This window comes from Cyrtonyx montezumae, unplaced genomic scaffold (genome assembly GCF_038088225.1).
Source record: "Cyrtonyx montezumae isolate F1298 unplaced genomic scaffold, pur_monq_1.0 scaffold_78, whole genome shotgun sequence".
Taxonomy (NCBI): domain Eukaryota; kingdom Metazoa; phylum Chordata; class Aves; order Galliformes; family Odontophoridae; genus Cyrtonyx; species Cyrtonyx montezumae.
In genome coordinates this window covers 196,050-219,374 of record NW_027072087.1, presented here as the reverse complement: position 1 = coordinate 219,374, position 23,325 = coordinate 196,050, and the positions used below count along the sequence as shown (strand labels likewise).

General features: G+C 47.2%; 1 protein-coding gene across 1 annotated transcript in view; it reads left to right on the top strand.

The window, feature by feature from the left end:
* LOC136058308 (ras GTPase-activating protein 1-like) overlaps positions 1–23,325 on the top strand; it is a 146,457-nt gene that overhangs the window by 98,652 nt on the left and 24,480 nt on the right. The window contains exon 20 of the mRNA XM_065751641.1: positions 17,956–18,042. Coding sequence (XP_065607713.1) covers positions 17,956–18,042 — 87 coding nt within the window. The remainder of the gene's footprint in view (positions 1–17,955; positions 18,043–23,325) is intronic.

The window sequence follows — 23,325 nt, the reverse complement described above, 5'->3', positions numbered from 1 at the left end:
AGTACAGGGGGATGATCACCTCCCTGCTCCTGCTGGCTACACTATTTCTAATACAGGCCAGGATGCTGTTGGCCTTCTTGGCCACCTGGGCACACTGCCGGCTCATGTTGAGCCGAGCATCAACCAACACCCCCAGGTCCTTTTCCTCTCTACATTCTTCAAGCCATTCTGCCCCAAGCCTATAGCATTGCATGGGGTTATTGTGGCCAAAGTGCAGGACCCGGCACTTGGTCTTATTGAACCTCATCCCATTGAGCTCAGCCCAGCTGTTCAGCCTATCCAGATCCCTCTGAAGGGCCTCCCTACCCTCGGGCAGTTTGACACATCCTCCCAACTTGGTGTCATCTGCAAACTTACTGAGGGTACACTCAATTCCCTCGTCTAGGTCATCAATAAAGATATTAAACAAGATGGGCCCCAAAACTGACCCTCGGGGGACACCACTCGTAACAGGACGCCAGCTGGACTTAACTCCATTAACTACTACCCTCTGGGCACGGCCCTCCAGCCAGTTCTCCACCCAGAGAAGAGTGAACCTGTCCACACCACGGGCTGCCAGTTTCCTTAGGAGAATACTGTGGGAGACCGTGTCAAAGTATTGGGAGTATTGTGGTGTATTGGGAGTTAAAGAGTTAATGCTCTAGCTCTGTTCTGGGTATACTTGACTGGAAAAGAACCTGGGACAGGGCCTGCAAGCACCGGCTCCTAACCACTACACCACAGCATTAACTCTTTAGCTGCAGGCCGTGTGGGGAAGGCTGGCTTCACTGATGTGGGTGTGGAAAACTGAAAGCTCTGGTTGGACTGTACTTGTACACAGTGAGTTGTGCAGTGGTGCAGCTGTACCAGAACAAACCCGGGTCCTCTCACTTGTCTCCCACGTGCACTCATTACAAACACTTGTTGGGAAGATGCAGAATTCCCATGATCTGTCTGTTTTTTTTTTGTTTGTTTTTGTTTTTTTTCTTTAACTCCCAATACACCACATGATGTTATGATGTGGAATATCAACAATACAACAAAAATCACAAAACCATAACACAGTGGTGTTTTTGGGTGGTTACCCCAGGTACAGAAAAGAGTTGTACCCAACTGTACAGCTTTCTACCTTTCCTGAACTCTTGGAGGATCCTTTAATTGAGAGGTTGCCACATGTCCCATCTTGTTTAATATCTTTATTGATGACCTAGACGAGGGGATTGAGTGTACCTTCAGTAAGTTTGCAGATGACACCAAGTTGGGAGGATGTGTCAAACTGCCCGAGGGTAGGGAGGCCCTTCAGAGGGATTTGGATAGGCTGAACAGCTGGGCTGAGCTCAATGAGATGGAGTTCAATAAGACCAAGTGCCAGGTCCTGCACTTTGGCCACAATAACCCCATGCAATGCTATAGGCTTGGGGCAGAATGGCTTGAAGAATGTAGAGAGGAAAAGGACCTGGGGGTGTTGGTTGATGCTCGGCTCAACATGAGCCGGCAGTGTGCCCAGGTGGCCAAGAAGGCCAACAGCATCCTGGCCTGTATTAGAAATAGTGTAGCCAGCAGGAGCAGGGAGGTGATCATCCCCCTGTACTCAGCTCTGGTACGGCCGCACCTCGAGTACTGTGTTCAGTTTTGGGCCCCTCACTACAAGAAGGACATTGAGGCCCTGGAGCGTGTTCAGAGAAGGGCAACAAAACTGGTGAGGGGTCTGGAGCACAAGTCTTATGAGGAGCGGCTGAGGGAGCTGGGATTGTTCAGTCTGGAGAAGAGGAGGCTCAGAGGAGACCTTATTGCACTCTACCACTTCCTGAAGGGGGGTTGTGGTGAGGAGGGGGACGGCGTCTTCTCCCTGATAAGTAATGACAGGACGAGAGGGAATGGCCCGAAGTTGCACTGGGGAAGATTTAGATTAGATTTGAAGAAACATTTTTTTTCTGAAAGAGTGGTCAGGCACTGGGATGGCCTGACTAGGAAGGTGGCTGAGGCACCATCCCTAGCGCTGTTCAAGAAGCATTTAGATGAGGTGCTAAGAGATTTGATTTAGTTGTTTTGTGGGTAGGGATAGTGATAGGAGGATGGTTGGACTAGATGATCTTGTAGGTCCTTTCCAACCTAATGAACCTATGAACCTATGTAAAATAACAGCAGGTATCAAACTGCCACCGTGACAGTTCAACCAATTGTAGGGTGGAAAACAAAATGAATAACACCAAATTGCACTGTCATTCAAGATATTTGATATATGGTGTTATTTAGAAGGATTATCAAAATGGTTAAGGGACAACCAACAATAGGGAAAAAGTTCACCTGTCCCCAAAGATCAAAGCTTGGAGGAGAAAACTCCACCAAGAAGGGACCTCTGACAAGAAAACCTTCCCCTGTCATGGTCAGCCATTAAATGGAGTCTAGGAGAGGTGGAGTCAGATTCCATCCCTTCTAGTCACACAAAGGTGAATTGTCTTCACCTGTGCTCCCACAGCTGACTCAGTGCTAACCTCAGGTGATTAATCAGTGGTTCAGGCTGTGATTCAACAGTTCCCATACAGCAATATTGCACCATGATTCCCTGCTTCTCATCCATGAGCTGTTTCATTGACTAGAGAGCCCAGGAGTGCTCAGAAAGACTAGCTCACCCTTTAATAGTCTCATATGGCCAGTGTGAAAGTGGTGGAAAGTGGAGGCCCAAAGTGCACAAAGCCTGAACAAAGTCATACCATTATCAAATGTTCCAGTACCGTTGATGTAGACCTTGAGTGGATCGGTTTCAGATTGGAGGCTTGCACTGAGAGACCCTTCGCAGAGAGAAAAAACCGTAACAAAATCACAGCAAAACACTGCAAAAAGAAGTACGTGGAGAACATGGGAGCTCCCACCCCCCCAAGCAGAGAGAGCAGAGCCCCTGATGAGAGGCGGCTCTGACATGGTGTGGGCAGAGCCAGGAGCCAAACCCCCATGCATACAAAGGCTGTCCCTAGGGAGTGCAGTGACCCAGGAGCCTGGCAAACAGGATGGGCAAACAGAGCATGACACAGTTTGTGCAGGCAGGGTAATCAGGGAGGGCACAGTCCTTTCCACTGAAGAGGTCAGCCCACCTAACACTCATTGCTTTCTCAGTGGAACTAGACAAGCCATGTTCTCCACTTGCCTGAAAGCCATTGACAAGAATACTGTGGCAACCCAGACTGAGAGCTCACACAAACATCTGTCTGTAGGTGTATGGGAACTGCTGAATCACAGCCTGAACCACTGATTGGTCACCTGAGGTGAGCACCGAGTTAGCCATGGGGGCACAGGTGAAGGTGATATACCTGTGTGATTGGAAGGGGTGGAGCCTGGCTCCACATCTCCCAAACCCCATTTAAGGGCTGACCACCACCAGGAAAAGTTCTCTTCTTGGAGATAAGTTCATAAGTTCATAAGTTCATAAGGTTGGAAAGGACCTATAAGATCATCTAGTCCAACCATCCTCCTATCACTATCTCTACCCAACAACTAAATTAAGTCCTTTAGCACCTCATCTAAACGCTTCTTGAACAGCGCTAGGGATGGTGCCTTAACCACCTCCCTAGGCAGGCCATTCCAGTGCCTGACCACTCTTTCAGAAAAGAAATGCTTCCTCAGGTCTAATCTAAATCTTCCCCGTCGCAACTTGTGGCCATTCCCTCTCGTCCTGTCGTTATTTATCAGGGAGAAGAGGCCTACCCCCTCCTCACCACAACCCCCCTTCAGGAAGTGGTAGAGTGCAATAAGGTCTCCTCTGAGCCTCCTCTTCTCCAGACTGAACAATCCCAGCTCCCTCAGCCGCTCCTTATAAGACTTGTGCTCCAGACCCCTCACCAGTTTTGTTGCCCTTCTCTGAACACGCTCCAGGGCCTCAATGTCCTTCTTGTAGTGAGGGGCCCAAAACTGAACACAGTACTCGAGGTGCGGCCGTACCAGAGCTGAGTACAGGGGGATGATCACCTCCCTGCTCCTGCTGGCTACACTATTTCTAATACAGGCCAGGATGCTGTTGGCCTTCTTAGCCACCTGGGCACACTGCCGGCTCATGTTGAGCCGAGCATCAACCAACACCCCCAGGTCCTTTTCCTCTCTACATTCTTCAAGCCATTCTGCCCCAAGCCTATAGCATTGCATGGGGTTATTGTGGCCAAAGTGCAGGACCCGGCACTTGGTCTTATTGAACCTCATCCCATTGAGCTCAGCCCAGCTGTTCAGCCTATCCAGATCCCTCTGAAGGGCCTCCCTACCCTCGGGCAGTTTGACACATCCTCCCAGCTTTGTGTCATCTGCAAACTTACTGAGCATACACTCAATTCCCTCGTCTAGGTCATCAATAAAGATATTAAACAAGATGGGCCCCAAAACTGACCCTTGGGGGACACCACTCGTTACAGGACGCCAGCTGGACTTAACTCCATTAACCACTACCCTCTGGGCACGGCCCTCCAGCCAGTTCTCCACCCAGAGAAGAGTGAACCTGTCCACACCACGGGCTGCCAGTTTCCTTAGGAGAATACTGTGGGAGACCGTGTCAAAGGCCTTGCTGAAGTCCAGGTAGACTACATCAACAGCCTTTCCCTCATCTACCTGTCTGGTCACCCAGTCATAGAAGGAGATGAGGTTGGACAAGCACGACCTGCCCCTGGTGAACCCGTGCTGGCTGGGTCTGATCCCTTTATTGCCATGGACGTGTCGTGTGATCTCCCTCAATATCATCTGTTCCATAACTTTCCCTGATACCGAGGTCAGGCTGACAGGCCTGTAGTTCCCCGGGTCTTCCTTACGGCCTTTCTTGAAGATGGGAGTCACATCGGCAAGCCTCCAATCTTGTGGGACCTCTCCAGATAACCAGGAATGCTGATAGATGGCAGAAAGTGGCTTGGCAATCACCTCTGCTAGCTCCCTCAGCACCCTTGGGTGGATCCCATCTGGCCCCATGGACTTGTGGCAGTTCAGATGGAGGAGAAGATCTCTGACCGTCTCTGCTTGAATCACAGGGGGTGCATTATGCACCCCGTCCCGGACTTCCAGGTCAGGGCAAGTACCATGTGGATAATTGTCCTGTCTATTAAAGACAGATGTGAAGAAGGCATTGAGAACCTCAGCCTTTTCCTTATCATCTGTGGTTATATTGCCTGCCTCGTTGAGTAAAGGAGGGAAATTTTCCTTAGTTTTTCTCCTGCTGTTAATATATTTGTAAAAGGGTTTCCTGTTCTCCTTTACAGCAGTAGCCAGCCTAATTTCAAGCTGGGCTTTAGCATTTCTAATTTTCTGCCTGCAGATCTTGGCCAGTTCTCTGTAGTCACCCCAAGTAGCCTGACCCATCTTCCAGAGGACATAGACTCTCTTTTTCTCTCGGAGTCTCAACAAAAGATCCCGGTTCATCCACACTGGTCTTTTGCTCCTCCGGCTTGACTTACAGGACTCCGGGACTGCCTGCTCCTGTGCCTTTAAGATTTCCATCTTGAGGAGCATCCAGGCTTCCTGGACCCCTTTACCCTTCAGGAGCAAGTCCCAAGGGACCCTTGCAACAAGTGTCCTGAACAGGTCAAAGTCTGCCCTCTGGAAGTCCAAGGTAATAGTTTTGCTAGTCACCCTCTTGGCGGCACCCAGAATAGCAAACTCCACCATTTCATGGTCACTCTGGCCAAGACAATCTCCCTCCCATGTGGAGTCCCCTGTGAGCCTTGACACCCTGAAGGTGAGCCATCTTCTCTTTTGTGTTATTTGTATACTATCTATGTTGAACTACTCAAAATATACTATCATTTTTACTATTTCTTTGTGATGTACCATCCTTGGGAATTATTTACCCCATAGTAGGGAGTGCCTGCGCCTGGCACAAGTTATGAGGGGTAGCAGGGCTACTACTCATGTAATGTGAGTAGGTAAATGATCTACCCTGTTTGGTAGCACAACTAAAGGAGAAGATAGATTAAAAAACATCAGAGAATATGAAAGGGAGATAGACTGGTGAGCTACTCCTTGGCATTCCTGCAAGACAGGCAAGAGAAGGGACACACTACAGGTAGCGGCAGATCCCTTGTCCTCTAATAGTGAGACACCGGGAGGGGATCTAGGAGATGAGGAATGGAGATGAGTTCCCGCTTGGAGTGTCAGGCACTCCCCCTCCTGGCCTACCTCACCTTCCCAGGTGCCCTTGTATGAGGCCCTGGGTCTCAAAGGACAGATAAGTAAGGATATTGAAGAAAGCCCATGCAGAGGGCTGTCTAGTATGAGAATGGTCATCCCCATGCCTCAAGACAGCGTCTGTCAAGAATGTGACTGTCATAGAAGAGTCTCTTTTCAGAGGAACTGAGAGCCCAATATGCCAACCTGACCCTACTCACATTGAAGTCTGCTGCCTCCCTGGGGCCTGGGTTGGGGACATCACATGGAAGCTCCCTAGTCTGATGTAGCATCTGATTATTAACTGTTTCTGGTATTTCTGATTGTCAGTAATGAAGTTGCAGGGAGAAACCCAAGGGTTATAGAGACTTCAGAGCATTGGGGTGGTTAGTTTATGGAACAAGAGCTCGGGTGGTGTTTTCCTCAATTTCTTCAATAGCAAGTAAAAATGCTGAGAGGAGCAGGAAAATTGATCTGATCAACATGCTGCTAAGAGGCTGATGAAATCGGTAGACTCTCTCTTCCTTTTTTATCATGGGGCAGTTTATTCAGCACCAGGCCTGTTGGCAATGGTTGAGGTTCACCAGGGTGAAAGGGGAAAAATTATCTGGCTCAGGATTTGGCAGGGCTCATTGATAGGGCTTTAAACTAGGTTTGAAGAGGGAAGGGAATAAAAATAAAACCAGGCTTGCTAGAGATGAGCCTAGGGGTAGCATGCCAGGATGAGAGGTGAGACTGGTAGCCCAGCTGAAGTACATCTACACTAATGCGCACAGCATAGTAAATAAACAGAAGGAGCTAGAAGTCATGGTGTGACAGGAGAACTATGACTTAGTTGCTATCACTGAAACATAGTGGGATTGTTCCCATGACTGGACTGCTGCAATAAAGAGTTATAAGCTCTTTAGGAGGGCTAGGCAAGGAAGGAGTAGTGGAGGGCTTCTCTATGTTAGGGAATATTTTGATTTTGTAGAGCTCAATACCAGGAATGATAACATTGAGTCCTGATGCATGTGGATCAAAGGGAGGCAAATAAGACTGACATATTGGTAGGATTCTGTTATAGACCACCCAACCAGGACAAAGAGACATATGAAGTATTCTATGAGCAGCTAGCAGAAATCACATGATCAGTAGCCCTTGTTCTCATGGGAGACTTAGCCAACATTTGCTAGAAGTACAATGCAGCAGAGAGGAAACAGACTAGGAAGTTACTTGAGTGTGTAGAAGATAGCTTCCTGACACAGCTAGTAAGAGAGACTACATGCAGATGTGGTGGTGTCATTGTTTTATGATTTTTGTTTTTGGTATTCCACATCATAACATCACGTAGTGTATTGGGAGTTACAGAGTTAATGCTCCAGCTTTGTGGATCATCGATAGTTCTGGGTATACCTGTCTCAGAAGAGAACTACATACCCCAGAGGACTTTGCATTGCTTTATGTTTTTTGTTTCCCACTCAGAGGGAAAGATAAAAACTGCGTGTCACATGACACAGGCACTTTCCTTTTGGATCAACCCAGCAGTGGGTGCTCCCTAGCCATCTCACCTTCAGCATTTAGCCTAAGGCCTTCAGTTTTTCAGACTCTCTTGCTTGTTTTATTTGATTTATTAGCTTAAATTCCAATCATATTGTATTATTTTGTGTTATTTTGCTTTCTGATATCTTATTTAATAAATTAGCTTTCCTCCTCAGATCATTGCTGCTGTTTTGTTTTTAGACACATCTCCCTTTTCCCCTTCCCCTTTCTTGGGATGTGGGTCCTTGGGTCCCCTGCCCCATGCAGTACACTGGAAGTTAAAGGGTTAATGCTGCAGTTCTGTGGATTGTCAATATTGGTCTCAGAAGTGAAGAGTGAACTACAACTCCAAGAAGACTTCATTTTTCTCTTTCCATTTTCTGTTCAGAGGGAAAGATAAAACTGAATGGGAGTAATGAGACTGTTTCTCTTAGCTCCCTGGCTGTTTTGCCTACAGCATTAGAGTATGGACTTAGGTTTCAGAAACTCTTCCTCATTTCATTTGATTTATTAGCTTCAATTCCAACTATATTGTATTATCTCACATTTCGCCACTATATTTAGTAAAAGGTATTTTTCCTTAGCTTGTTGCTGCCATTATCCTTTATCCAGGCCTGTCTCCTTACCTTTTCCTTTCACCTCCTCCTTCCCAGGGTGTGGATTTGTGGATCCCTTTGCCCCCTTATCACAGAACTAGGCCAAACCAGGCCTAACCATGAAAATTTTGGTGAGTTGGTGTATGGGAACTGTTGAATCAGGGCCTGAACCACTGACTGATCACCTGAGGCAAACACTGAGTCAGCAGCAGGGGCACAGGTGAAGGTGATATACCTGTGTGAGTGGAAGGGGTGGAGCCTGGTTCCACCTTTCCCAAACCCCATTTAAGGGCTGACCACCACCAGGGAAGGATCTCTTCTTGGAGATCCCTCCCACATGGAGTCCCCTGCGAGCCTTGGCATCCTAAAGGTGAGCTATCTTCTCTTTTGTGTTATTTGTGTACTGTTTATATAGAACTACTTAAAATATACCATCCCCTATACTATCTCTTTGCAGAGTACTATCCTTGGGAGTTATTTACCTCACACTTGGCGAGCCAGGCAGCTTTAGTAATAATAATCCATACTTACTCAGCATGTCCTTTATTTGGAATATGCTTAAATGGGCCAGGGGGGAGAACATTACCCCCCTAGACCTGACAATCCCTGGTCTAATTCCATGGTTCATGGGGTCACCCTACTATGGGTTGGCATCCATTATTGAGAAATGGGGACCCATGCGGGTTCCAGGGACTGCCTCTCCCTCCCCATCCTATTTGACTGACTACTTTCTAGGATTAGATAAGGACATACTCGTTACCAAGGAGTGGCGGTTAGCCGCCTCTGCAGTAGCCTGGCCTTTAGTAATGGCCATACTTAAATTAGATACTGCAAATGTTAACATGGAGACTGAAAATCAATTATTAAGAGAGCGTATTGAGAAACTTGAGCAACAGCTGGGTACATTAACAACCAAAAAGCCTGGCCTAAATGTCCCCATGAGACAAATATGGAATATATCAGTAGAAGACACCCAAAAATCAGAGGAAGAAGACTCAGATATGACAGGAAAAAAGATCTCTAAGGCAGATCTTGAAACTCCATCTATGATGGACCCATTTGAGATTCGGCCTATTATAACTCAAAAAACAAAAAAGGTACAGGATAAACCAGCAGGGGTGCCTCCTGACCAATGGCCCCCTGCTGAAACCTGCCTCCAAGTGACTGCTCGTCCGTATACAGCTAATGAGTTGATGGACCTAGTACAACGGTTCCATCAAAAAACAAGGGAAAGCATACCATCATGGCTCCTAAGGTTATGGGATGCAGGAGCTGAAAGTGTTTTAGTGAATGGGATAGAGATGACAAAATTAGCATCCCTAATAATAAACCCGGCCTTGAGACAAAGGTTATATGCAGCCGTCCACTAAAATGATGAAAACCATTCTATTATAGATTGGTTGATGGCAGCGTGCCACTTAACATGGCCCAACAAAACCGATATTCCTCTTAATACTTGTTTGTGGTCCTCTATGGAGGACCTCCAGACCTACATCAGAGAACTAGGTATGAGGGAGGCTCTGTATGCAGATACATTTGAATGCCCCGATACAGAGAAATTTACAGCGGGCATGAGAGATCTGATACTGCAGCAGGCCCCCTCCCACCTATATGGGATGTTAGTTTCCATACTAAATCCGTTGGTGGCATCAGAGGCCATCGTACAGCAGGCAGCCCAGTTAGTGGCAGACTTAGGGGAGATGGAGCGCGTAAGAACCAGGCGTAATGTTCGTATAGTGGAAGATGCCGTGGCCTTCCCTATTAAAACTAAAAAGCCTGCTCCACGGATGCCCCGATCAGGCCCCGTACGGGTATCCCAGAAGACTATGTTCAGCGACCTCATACGGGCTGGGGTTGTGTTTACCAAAATTGATGGGCAACCCAACCATGTTTTGTTACAGCTGTGGAAACAGCTTAGGAATGATCAAAAATTTCAGAGTGCTCCCAGAAAATCAGGAGTACGAATTATATGAGAAACACCAACAACAACCTGGAATCTGGCTGGCTTTATAATGCCAAACAGAAGGAAAAAACATCCACAGGTGTTGTGGGCTACCGTGCCTGAGCCACCTGTGGCAAAAGATTTGGATCTGGCAAAGTTCATGGATTAATGGAAAACACTGGTCTCCATAGGGCCTCCAGATGTGATCAGAGGCCCTATGTAGAATTAACAATATTCTGGTCTAGGACAAATGTGCAGAAGGTGGTGGCTCTAGTGGATACCGGCGCAGAAACATCAATTATATATGGAGACCCAACAAAATTTAAGGGTAATAGAGTGATGATTGGTGGGTTTGGGGGACAGACTATTCCAGTCACCCAGACGTGGTTGAAATTGGGGGTTGGGTGTCTCCCGCCCCGGGAGTATAAGGTGTCGATTGCCACAATTCCAGAATATATCCTGGGCATAGACATTCTATGGGGCCTGGCTCTCCAGACAACTGTGGGAGAGTTCAGACTACGGCAGAGGTACATTAGTATCCGGGCAATACAGACAATATTGAGGGGCCATGCGAAACATGAGCCCATTTGTTTGCCGAAACCATGCCGGATTACTAATGTAAGACAGTATAGACTCCCGGGGGGGCAAGAAGAAATATCAAAGACAGTGCAGGAATTAGAGAAAGTAGGTATTATTAGACCTGCACACAGCCCATATAATTCCCCCATATGGCCAGTACGGAAGTCGGATGGAGCATGGAGAATGATGGTGGATTATAGGGAACTAAATAAGGTCACGCCGCCCATCCATGTGGCCGTACCCATTATTGCCTCCTTAATGGACACTCTTAGTAGGGAAATTAAAACCTACCATTGTGTCCTGGATTTAGCGAATGCGTTTTTTAGCATAGCTATTGCTAAAGAATCACAAGATCAATTTGCATTTACGTGGGGAGGCAGGCAGTGGACCTTTCAGGTCTTGCCACAGGGGTACGTGCACTCACCAACATACTGTCATAATTTGGTGGCATGTGACCTGGCTGATTGGAGGAAACCAAACAATGTGAACCTATACCACTGTATTGATGACCTCCTGTTAACATCTGACTCACTGGAAGCAGTAGGGGAGGCAGCAGATTCATTAACTGCCTACCTAAGTGAAAGAGGATGGGCTATCAATCCTCAAAAAGTGCATGATCCAGGACTGTCCGTAAAATTTCTAGGGGTAGTCTGGTCAGGAAAGACCAAGGTATTACCTGATGCTGTCATAGATAAGGTTCAGGCATTTCCAGTCCCTACAACACCAAAGCAGCTGCAGGAATTCCTGGGTATATTGGGATATTGGCATTCCTTTATACTTCATTTGGCACAGCTGCTGAGACCTTTATATAGACTTACCAAAAAGGGCCAATTATGGGATTGGGGGAGAACAGAACAGGATGCTTTCCAACAGGCGAAACAGGCGGTTAAAGTAGCCCAGGCACTGGGTATATTTGATCCTATCCTCCCAGCTGAGCTAGATGTTCATGTAACTCTAGATGGCTTTGGCTGGGGCCTGTGGCAACGTCAGAGTTCTGTTTGGACCCCCATTGGATTTTGGTCTCAGGTGTGGCATGGAGCAGAGGAAAGATATAGTATGATTGAAAAACAGTTATTGGCTGCCTATTCTGCATTACAAGCGGTAGAGCCAATAACCCTAACGGCCGAAGTTATAGTCAAGACTACATTGCCAATCCAGGGGTGGGTAAGAGATCTGACCCACCTTCCTAAGATGGGGGTGGCCCAGGCACAGACGGTGGCACGATGGGTCGCCTATCTCAGTCAGAGGAGTAGTCTGTCTTCCTCACCGTTGAAAGAAGAGCTTCAGAAGATTCTTGGCCCAGTAACGTATCATAGTGATGCACCAAAACAAAATTTGGTTGCTCCACTACAGAAGAGTCCTGTCCAGGAAGGAAAATATCCTATTCCTGAAGATGCCTGGTATACGGATGGGTTCAGCAAGGGCTACCCAAGTAAGTGGAGAGCAGTAGCGTACCATCCTGCCACAGACACAATATGGTTTGAAGAGGGGGATGGTCAAAGCAGCCAGTGGGCACAGCTGCGGGCGGTGTGGATGGTTATAACCAAAGAACCTGGTGATGGTATCCTGAATATTTGCACAGATAGTTGGGCTGTGTATCGGGGGCTCACTCTTTGGATCGCACAGTGGGCCACCCAGGATTGGACTATCCACTCCTGACTGATCTGGGGCAAAGATATGTGGTTGGACATATGGAATGCAGTCAAACACAGAACTGTACATGTCTACCATGTTTCTGGTCATCAACCCCTACAGTCACCAGGAAATGATGAAGCTGACACACTGGCCCGAGTTAGATGGGTTGAGAACTCGCCATCTGAGAATATCGCTCACTGGCTACATCAAAAGCTGCGGCATGCTGGGCAGAAGACCATGTGGGCAGCCACTAAAGCGTGGGGACTGCCTGTGCAACTATCGGACATTGCTCAAGCATGCCAAGACTGTGATGCCTGCTCTAAGATAAAACCGAGGTCGTTGCCTGAAACTACAGCCCATCTTGCTAGAGGACACAATCCTCTACAGAGGTGGCAGGTTGATTATATTGGGCCCCTCCCTCGGTCTGAGGGGGTGAGATATGTGCCCTAACCTGTGTCGACACCGCAAGTGGGCTAATGCAGGCCTATCCAGTACCAAAAGCCAACCAGGCATACACTATAAAGGCACTCACAAGGTTGATGGCTGCCTACGGGACACCGCAAGTCATTGAGAGCGACCAAGGAAGTCATTTCACAGGTGCAATGATACAACGCTGGGCAGAAGAAAATAATATTGAGTGGCGATTCCACCTGCCATATAATCCAACAGGGGCAGGCCTTATCGAACGTTACAATGGTATTCTCAAGGCTGCCCTGAAGACAAACTCTCAGTCCCTGCAGGGGTGGACAAAGAGACTCCATGAGACCCTGTGGGACCTGAATGAAAGATCTAGAGATGGCAGACCCAGTGCCTTGAAAATGTTACAGATAACATGGGCTTCCCCACTTAGGATCCAAATTACGGGCACCAATAATGAGGTGAGACCTCAGATTGGCCGTGAGAACAATCTTCTGCTCTCTGCCCCTGAGGACCTAAATCCAGGTACCAATAAAATAAAATGGCCCTGGAAGGTGCAGGTAGGACCACGATGGTGCGGCCTACTTGCACTTTGGGGGAGATTATTGGAGATGGGGGGTTCGGTAGCCCCTCTGGTAATGGGGGGACCCCTATCATGTCTCTGTGGCAGATCAGGACACCCCCTTTGGTGCCTGATAAAGTCGTATAGCCACAGACATCGGGTCAAAGGGTTTGGTACAGGCGGCCAGGGCATGCCCCTGTACAAGCTGAAGTGTTAACCCAAGACAGGAATATGGCCTGTATCTTGCCCTGGAGAGCGGATCTTCCCCTCTTGGTACCTCTAAAACACTTATACTACTCCCCATAAGTCTATGAGTTGCCAGAAGGAACCAAACAATGCTGCAGTGTTCCAGAGTTGTAATAAGACCATGTGCAGCATCTGGTGATGGTCTAACCGGGACTGATGACACATAAGATGGACCTGCACTGTGTGATTACATGCTTCCAGTAGATACCACTGAGCACTGGCCCAAAGAAGAGTTCAACTGATGTGCCAATCATCACTCATCTCGGATTACATCAACATGTGTTGCGACAGGCAATTATGTAAACGTTGTGATGCATTGGGTCTCTGTATCAAGGGGAGCTCACCTTATGGTTACTTGATCGATGGTTCATGTCATGAAGGGGTGGAGTGTATGGGAACTGCTGAATCAGGGCCTGAACCACTGACTGGTCACCTGAGGTGAGCACTGAGTCAGCCATGGGGGCACAGGTGAAGGTGATATACCTGTGTGAGTGGAAGGGGTGGAGCCTGGTTCCACCTCTCCCAAACCCCATTTAAGGGCTGACCACCACCAGGGAAGGATCTCTTCTTGGAGTTCCCTCCCACGTGGAGTCCCCTGCGAGCCTTGTCATCATAAAGGTGAGCCAAAAGGTGAGCCATCTTCTCTTTTGTATTATTTGTATACTGTTTATATAGAACTACTTAAAATATACCATCCCCTATACTATCTCTTTGCGGAGTACTATCCTTGGGAGTTATTTACCTCACAGTACGGTACTGCCGTCTGTGCACTGTTTTTGTAGCAATTGGTACCTGTTGCTCCTCCACTTGTAGCAACCCCACAACAGATGGATCTTCTGACAGGACAGGCAAAACAGACAGCTGCTTAGTGTCATCTGTGCCCACTGCAGCTATTCCAAAAGCCCATTGGTACCCCCCCCTTGGGAACCCTTTGTCACGGTTTGCAGGACAGTTTGACCCGGTACCGTGACAATTGAGGCAGGGGACCCACGGGCCCACACCCCGGGGAAGGGGAAAGGGAAAAAGGAGAAGGGAGATGGGCCTAGGAACAAAACAGCGGCAACGATCTGAGGAGGAAAGCTATTTTACTAAATAGATATCAGAAAGGAAAAATAACACAATATAATATAATTGGAATTGAGGCAAATGAATTAAATAAAATGAGCGAGAGAGAGAGTGTCCGATAAACCGAAGGCCTTACGCTAACGCTGAAGGCGGACGGCTGCAACAAACACCCACTGCCGAGCTCGGTCCCGAAGGGAAGAGAGAGTCCCGTGACCGCAGACAGTTTTTATCTTTCCCTCTGAGCATAAACACGTAAGAACGCAAAGCATCGCAAAGTCCTCTGGGGAATGGAGTTCTTCTTCTCTTCTGAGACAGGCATACCTGGAACTATTGATGATCCACGGAGCTGGAACATTAACTCCTTAACTCCCAATACTCCACGTGATGTTATGATGTGGAATATCAACAATACAACAAAAATCACAAAACCATAACACCCTTAAAATATCCTCATCTGAGATAATCAATACCAAGTATACATGGAAGCCACTGGGCCAGTCACAATAGTGTGATTTTGCTATTTTGTACCAGTGAGGCTTATTTCTGTCTCCATTACAGTCAATTCTTGAGAGCTCCCAGTCACTCCAGAAATATGAATTGGTTCTGTCCCTTTGTGACTTGAGGGCATTAGAGTGCACCCTGCACCGGTGTCTACCAGTGCCTCATATTTCTGTGGTTCTGATGTGCCAGGCCATCAAATCCACAGTCTAGTACACTTTATTATCCTTTCTTTCCCCCTGGCTGGGGGTAGGCCCCCTCTCTTTGTTACCTGCATTGTTCTTCTCTTGTGAGCCATGATTAGTACCCACAGTAACTGCAGCAATTGCATTGGTGGTTAATCTGTTTTGTAATTCTTTCACCCATGTTCATAGTACAGGAGTGGGTTTTTTTCTGCCACTTCTTCATGTCTTCTCCATGCTCACTTAAGTAAGTTCACAAGGCAGCATGTGACACAGATTTACTACTGACATTTGTTTGAGCGGGAAGATGTTTGCCTTTAATAGCTGAGATTTTTGATGATACAGGTGAGGAGCAGGGTTCATCACCTTTAATCAGTTTGATCATCCTGATCTTCATCAGGTGTTTCTGATACTACCACAGGTTCATCACCATTAATCAATAGAGACAGTTCCTCCAGTACACCGTCCTGCTGCTTCTCCATTTTATCTAGTCTTTCTGTTACTTTTGAGATGGCTGAGTTTGAAGCATGAAATGAAGATAATTGTTCAAAGTTTCGAAGCATAATAATCAATTCAAACACCAGGGGTCTTCTCTCTTTGTCCTCATATCTTTCAAATGTTGCTGCTAGTGTCCCAGCATGCATTTCTGGTGTTGTTCTTGTGAGTTGCTGCCATATGTTTGTTGTACTCTTCACTCAGGATCACAGTCTTGGCATGGATTGTTAGGAACAAACATGGGGTACTACAACATTTCCTCTGGGGCTGTTTCCCTCAAATACTGGATACCTTTTTCAACAGTGGTCCACCTTTTCATCTCAGGCTCCAGATAGTTTTTGAAGGGCTTTCTTTCTTTTATGGCTAATAACACTTGTTCCCAGAAGGTGGCAACTCCATCTACTAATTCCTCTGTCAATGGCTGAGTCTCTGGCAATGTTTCCTGGTTAGTGAGCTTTGTTACCATCCAGAAGCACTATTGGCTCCAGTGTGCTCCCCTCCCCCTCCCATTTCTGTCCTTCCACACAGGCGACTGACATCAATACTGGCGTCTCCTGTGATCGATCAGGTTCAGCTTGGAGTCTTTCCATTTTGTCTTGAATCTCAGTTCGGAAACTCTCTCTTTCCAAAATAGTATTATATAGAGCTTGGTAAGCATAAGCCAAACCCCAAATAAGTTGTACCTCCTCAGATCTACCTAAGCTGCACCATCCCTGACTCAAATACTTCCTTAGTTTCTCAGGATCCCACAGGTGTTCAAGAGTGAAATCCCATGACATGGGGGGTCCCCATGCTTCTAATATTTTTCCTAAGCCTCTCCATATTCCCTGCCACTCAGAATTCCCTGGTTTTGGGGAAGACTTCTTCCAGAGAAAGTAAATGAGAAAGATGACAAAGATGAAGAGGAATACATTCAGAGAGATTAATAACATGATTCCTAATTAGGCATTCCAAAAAAGCACTAGGAACTGAGAGGAGAAACTGGTTTAAACATAGAGCTGTTTGCAAAATTAGTTACTCTCTTTGTGATGTAATTGTCAATATTCAAATCATACATCATTGATTTTAGGTACCAGGCAGTTGTCTCCATCAGTGCCCTCATTTGGTTATATACATATACAATGCAAAACAGAACATGAAAACATAATAGCCTTTAATTCTTTATACAGCACTCCTAAAATGAAGAACAGACTCATAGTTGACAGTTGCTAATAGGGGAATTAAAACCCACTTGGTACAGTGTCCAGAGGCTGGCAGACCACCCAGCCTATAATCTAATCTATGAAGGTCAAAGCTACCTTCAGCACTATGCAACTCTCTGACTTTAAGAAATCCTTTTTTTTCCTAATGTTAAAAAAAAAAAAAAAAAGATTCAGTTCAGATTGCTCGCATTCTCCACCAAAAATGTCAACGGCTTACGGGCTGGTTCGGCCTGGTTCTGTGACTAATGGGGCGGGGGTATCCATGGACCCATGCCTCAGAAAGGGGAAGGGGGAAAGGGTAGGGAGATGGGCCTAAAAACAAAACAGAAGCAACAATCTGAGGAGGAAAGCTAATTTCCTAAATAAGATATCATAAAGCAAAATAACACAGTACAATACATTATAATTGGAAATGAAGATGATAAATCAAATAAAATGAGCAAGAGAGTGTCCAAAACTGCAGGCCTTACTCTAAACCTGAAGGCAAAACATCTAGGGAGCACACACTGCCAAGATGAGCAGCAAAAAAAGAGGCAGTCTCGGGACTTGTGAGCAGTTTTATCTTTCCATCTGAACAGAAAATGGGAATGCAAAGTCCTCTGGGGTATGGAGTTCTCTTCTGAGAACTAGGTACTTAGAAATTCTCCACAGAACTGCAGCATTAACTCTTTAACTCCCAGTGTTTTACATGATGTTATGATGTGGAATGCCAATGACAAAAATAATAAAACCATGACAACTGTTGTTACGGATTTTAAGTTAATTTAATGCTTATGTCTGAATAATAAATCTAGCATTGATAAGTCTTGCATTAAGCTGGAGGTAGTACTACATTCTTTCTGACCAGCTTTTTTGATTCTCGGAAATTTTTTATAGAATGTATAATAAGCTATTATTTTTACAGGACATTGAGATATATTTACGGATGTTTGCAGAAGTCTGTTCAAAACAAGTGGCCAACTAATACCACAATGAGAACAAGAGTTGTTAGGTATGTTACTTGTCATTTTGTTCTATGTTGAAAATAATCTTTTAATATCTCATTATTGTCATACTTCAGTGTGTTTATGTATTTTTCTTTCCATGTTAAAGCTTGATAGTACTTAAATAGGTTACAACTATATTTAAGATCATTATGGTAAGATCATTATGGTACATTATGGTAGCTCTCTACATCAGTGGAGACTCCCAGTGCTGATCACTCAGAATCAACAGTGTTCATTTCTGAAAACATGTAATTCTATGGTGTCTCAGTTTTTGTTTCATTTCTTTGCTCCAACCCAATAATGTTGAAACATTCTAGAACCATTGTAAATGTTGCAGGCTACTGAACTTGGCTCCTGAACTGGCACTGAGTACAAGAACTCAAGTCTGTATTCATAAACCAATTGAATATCACAGAAACACAGAATCGTAGGGGTTGGAAGGGACCTCTAGAGATCACCGAGTCCAACCCCCCTGCCAAAGCAGGTTCCCTACACCAGGTCGCACAGGTAGGCGTCCAGGCAGGTCTTGAACGTCTCCAGAGAAGAGGATTCCAGAGCCCCCCTGGGCAACCTGTGCCAGTGCTCCGTCACCCTCACCGTAAAGAAGTTCTTGCGCGCATTCGTGCGGAACCTTCTGTGCTGCAGTTTCTGTCCGTTCCCCGTTGTCCTGTCTCCACACACTGCTGAAAAGAGTCTGGCCTCGCCACTTTGTCCCCCACACTTCAGATATTTATAAACCTGGATCAGGTCCCTTCTCAGTCTTCTTTTCTCAAGGCTAAAGAGACCCAGTTCACTTAGCCTTTCTTCATAGGGGAGATCCTCCAAGCCCTTCCCCATCTTTGTGGCCCTGTGCTGGACTCTTTCCTAGTGATCCCTGTCTTTTTTATACTGGGGAGCCCAGAACTGGACAGAGTACTCCAGATGAGGCCTCACCAGGGCAGAGTAGAGGGGGAGGATCACCTCCCTTGACCTGCTGGCCACGCTCTTTTTAATGCATTTCAGAATGCCATTGGCCCTCTTGGCCACGAGGGCACACTGCTGGCTCATGGTCAACCTATCGTCCACCAGGACACCCAGGTCCCTCTCTACAGAGCTCCTTTCCAGCAGGTCATCCCCCAGCCTGTACCGGTACATGCAGTTATTCCTCCCTAGGTGCAAGACTCTACACTTGCTTTTGTTAAATTTCATCCGGTTTCTGACTGCCCAGCTCTCCATCCTGTCCAGGTCTTGCTGAATTGCAGCACAGCCTTCAGGCGTGTCAGCCAATCCTCCCAACTTCGTATCATCAGCAAACTTGCTGAGGGTGGCCACTATCCCCTCATCAAGGTCATTGATGAAGATGTTGAACAAGACTGGACCCAGCACGGACCCCTGGGGGACACTGCTGGTCACAGGCCTCCAACCAGACTCTACACCGCCAACGATAACCCTCTGCACTCTGCCACTCAGCCAGTTCTCAACCCACTTCACTGTCCACTCGTCTATCCCACACTTCCTCAGCTTTGTTATAAGGATGTCATGGGGGACAGTATCAAATGCCTTGCTGAAATCAAGGTAGACTACATCCATTGCCCTCCCCCCTTCCACCCAGCCAGTGACAACATCATAGGCCACCAGGTTGGTCAAGCATGACCTCCCCTTGGTGAACCCATGCTGGCTACTCCTGATGACCTCCTTCTCCTCCAATTGGTCTCTTACCCACCCCTGAATTGTGGAATGTGGAATAGGCAGCCAATAGCTGTTTTTCAATCTTACAGTATTTCACTTCTACTCCACACCAGAACTGAGACCAGAAATCAATGGGGGTCCAAACAGAACTCTGACGTTGCCACAGACCCCAGCCGAAGCCATCCTCAATAACATGAACATCAATTTCAGCTGGGAGGGTAGGATTGAATATACGCAATGCCTGGGCTTGTTTAACCACCTGTTTTGCTTATTGGAAGGCATCCTGTTCCATTCTCCCCCAATCCCATGATTGACCCTTTTTTTGTGAGTCTATAGAAAGGTCTCAATTGTCTATAGATGGCATCCAGCACAAGCTGTTCCATCACCTTTCCAGGGACAGAGGTGAGACTGACTGTCCTATAATTACCAGGATCCTCCTCCTTGCCCTTTTTGAAGATCAGAGTGATATTGGCTATCCTCCAATCATCAGGCACATCCCCCATTCTCCAAGACCTCTCAAAGATGATAGAGAGAGGTTCAGCAATCACCTCCGCCAACTCCCTCAGCACCCGCAGATGCACCCCATCAGGTCCCATTGATTTATGAACATTATTAGCATTGCCTAGGAGCTCACGGACCACCTCTTACCTCACTAAAGGAGTCTCCCATTCCCCAGACCCTCTCACTAACCTCCAGGGTCTGGTATTCCTGAGGGAGAGCTTTTTCACTGAAGACAGAAGCAAAGAAGGCATTCAGTGTCTCTGCCTTCTCAGCATCCCTTGTTGCCAGAACACCCCCCTCACCTAGTAGGGGGCCCACATTCTCCCTAATCTTCCTTTTACTGTTAACATACTTAAAAAAGCCTTTTTTATTATCCTTTACCACTTTTGCCAGATTCAATTCCAGTTGTGTTTTAGCCTTCCTCGTTGCATCCCTGCAGGCCCTGACAACCTTTCTATATTCTTCCCAAGTGCTCAGCCCCTTTTTCCACGTTTCACAGACTTTCTTCTTCCCTTTGAGTTTGCGCATGAGCTCCTTGCTCATCCACGCAGGTCTCCTGCCACCCTTGCCCGATTTCCTGCTCACAGGGACACACTGATCTTGAGCTTGGAAGAAGAGCTGTTTAAATGTTGACCAGCTCTCACAAGCTGTCACGCTCCAATATAAAGGAGTGAGACGAGGTTCTTTGATTATGTGTATACCTGGCGTGAGATTAAGACACAATGGGTCAAATGTTAGCCCAACCAGTTTATTACAAATACTAGTTGCTTAGGGATATGGGGATAGGAAGGTGGGCGATAGAAAAGAGATGAAAAGCAAGGAGTCTTGGTAGAAAGCAAGAGAGATATAATCACCACCGTGGATCCAGCGAGGTTTGTGGTAGGTCCGTTGATCTCAGGAACTTGTCAGGTCACCGCGGGGGATGGGAGATGGCAGCAAGCAGGCCTCAGGGTCCGTCCTAAGTCTCTTCGGGAGTTCTCAAAGATTTTTTCTTTGGGAGTTCTTCTCCAAAGTTCTTTTCTGAAAGTTCTCCCCCAAAATCCTTAGTTCAGTGAAGGCCTTTTATCCCCCATTTCTCAGGTGTTTTTTTCCTTTTTCTCTTTGTGTGACATGTCTGGCCCAACAGATAAGCCAGCAGTCGCCTTCATTGCCATGCAGGAGCATTGTTGTCTTTTCTGTGGTGGTCAGCTTCTCCAAGCCGTACCCCCCCAGAAAAGACTATTTGCCCCTATTTCTGCTTATTTTTAAAACCATAAGCAGAGACAATGAGGCACCGTAACACCCATCCAGATAACCGGCAGTTATCAGTCAGAGTCTTGACACCAGAAAAGGCCTTACGAAGCAAACTTTGAGACAAAGGAAAACAGTTTCTGTCTTTCACACAGGCCCCCTTAACTTCTAACACCCTAGCCCACAGGATAGCTCCAAGAAGGTTCTGGAAGAGATCAAAGTTGGCTCTTCTAAAGTCCAGGGTAGCAATCCTACTTTTTGCTTTGCTCCTTCCACTCAGGATCTTTAACTTTAACTTCCTTAACAAGTCCTTCCTTGTTAGTGAGAATAAGGTCCAGCAACCCCCCACTTTTAATCGTCTCCTCCACCACCTGCATCAGAAAGTTGTCTTCAACGCATTGCAAGAATCGTCTGGACCGTGGACCGTCTCTCACATAAAGAGCAACTCCACCACCTCGCCTTGCCAGCCGATCTTTCCTAAAAAGCACACAGCCCTCCATGGCAACATTCCAGTCATGAGAGCTGTCCCACCACGTCTCCGTGATCACTATGAGATCATGGCCTTGCAACTGCACGCAGATCTCCAACTCTTCCTGTTTATTTCCCATGCTGCGCGCATCAGCATACAGACACTTAAGGGAAGCAGCATCCCCCTGCCTCTCACCATGCCTAGGAACTCCACTCTCTTCACCCAGCAAGCTCTGTTTTGAGCCTAAAACTATCCCCTCAGACTCAGCGGCCGACATTTTGTCCCCTTCCCCCTTCATACCTAGTTTAAAGACCTGTCAATAAGTCCCGCCAGTTCCTCAGCTAGAATCCTCCTACCCCTCAGAGACAGGCTGCTTCCACCTGCAGCCATCATGCCAGGTGCCGAGTAAATTGCCCCATGGTCAAAAAAACCAAAATTCCTATGTTTGCACCAACTCTTAAGCCATTTATTTAAGAGGTGGGCTTTTTGGGTCCTCCCAGTATCCTTCCCTGCCACTGAAGGTATAGAAGAAAAAATCACCTGCACACCTGTTCCTTCAACTACCCGCCCCTGTCTCCTGAAGTCATCCTTGATAGTCTTCAGGCTTTTCTGAGTGACTTCGTCACTGTCAGCCTGAACTATCAATAGTGTGTAGTAATCAGAAGGGCGGATCAGTCCGGGAAGTCTCCTAGAAATGTTCCTGACCCGTGCCCCAGGGAGGCAGCACACCTCCCTGCGGATAGGGTCAGGACAACATATAGGGCCTTCCCTTCCTCTCAGCAGGGAGTCACCTATGACAACCACCCTTCTGTCCTTACGGGTGAAGGAAGTCTTGAGGTGTGGGGGCAACTGCTTCACCCGAGGCATCCTCACGGGTGGGCCTCCCTCCACACCCGTGCTCACCTCTCCCTCGACTTCCAGGGCCTCAAACCTATTCCACAGCGGCTCCTGGGGAGCCGAGGATGTTCGGGACAGGGGATGCCCACTTCTCTGAGTTGGTATCCGTTTCCACTCGTCGTTCTCTCTCAAATTGCCTTGCTCTGCTCGGCAACAACAGGGCAGGGGCTCCACCACTGTGTGGTGGATATCACCTTGCCCTTTTGGGAGAGGGTTACAGTGGTTTTGCCACAGCCCCACCCTGCCCCAGTACTTCACTACTATTGCTAGGGGTAGGAGAGGACAGGGGGCTCACTGCAGTAGGAACACAGTGTGCCTGCTGATTCCCCTCTATCACCTGTTTGCAAGGCAACAGGGGGCAACATGCTCCGTGCGGAGCCTGAGCTGTGTGCCAGGATCTCGGGGCCGATAGGGACTGGCACCACCAATCAATCTCCCTCTCACAATCCTTTATGGTCCTCAGCCTCTCCACCTCTTCCTTCAGACCACAAGGCTGAGTAAGTCATTTACCTGGTCACACCTT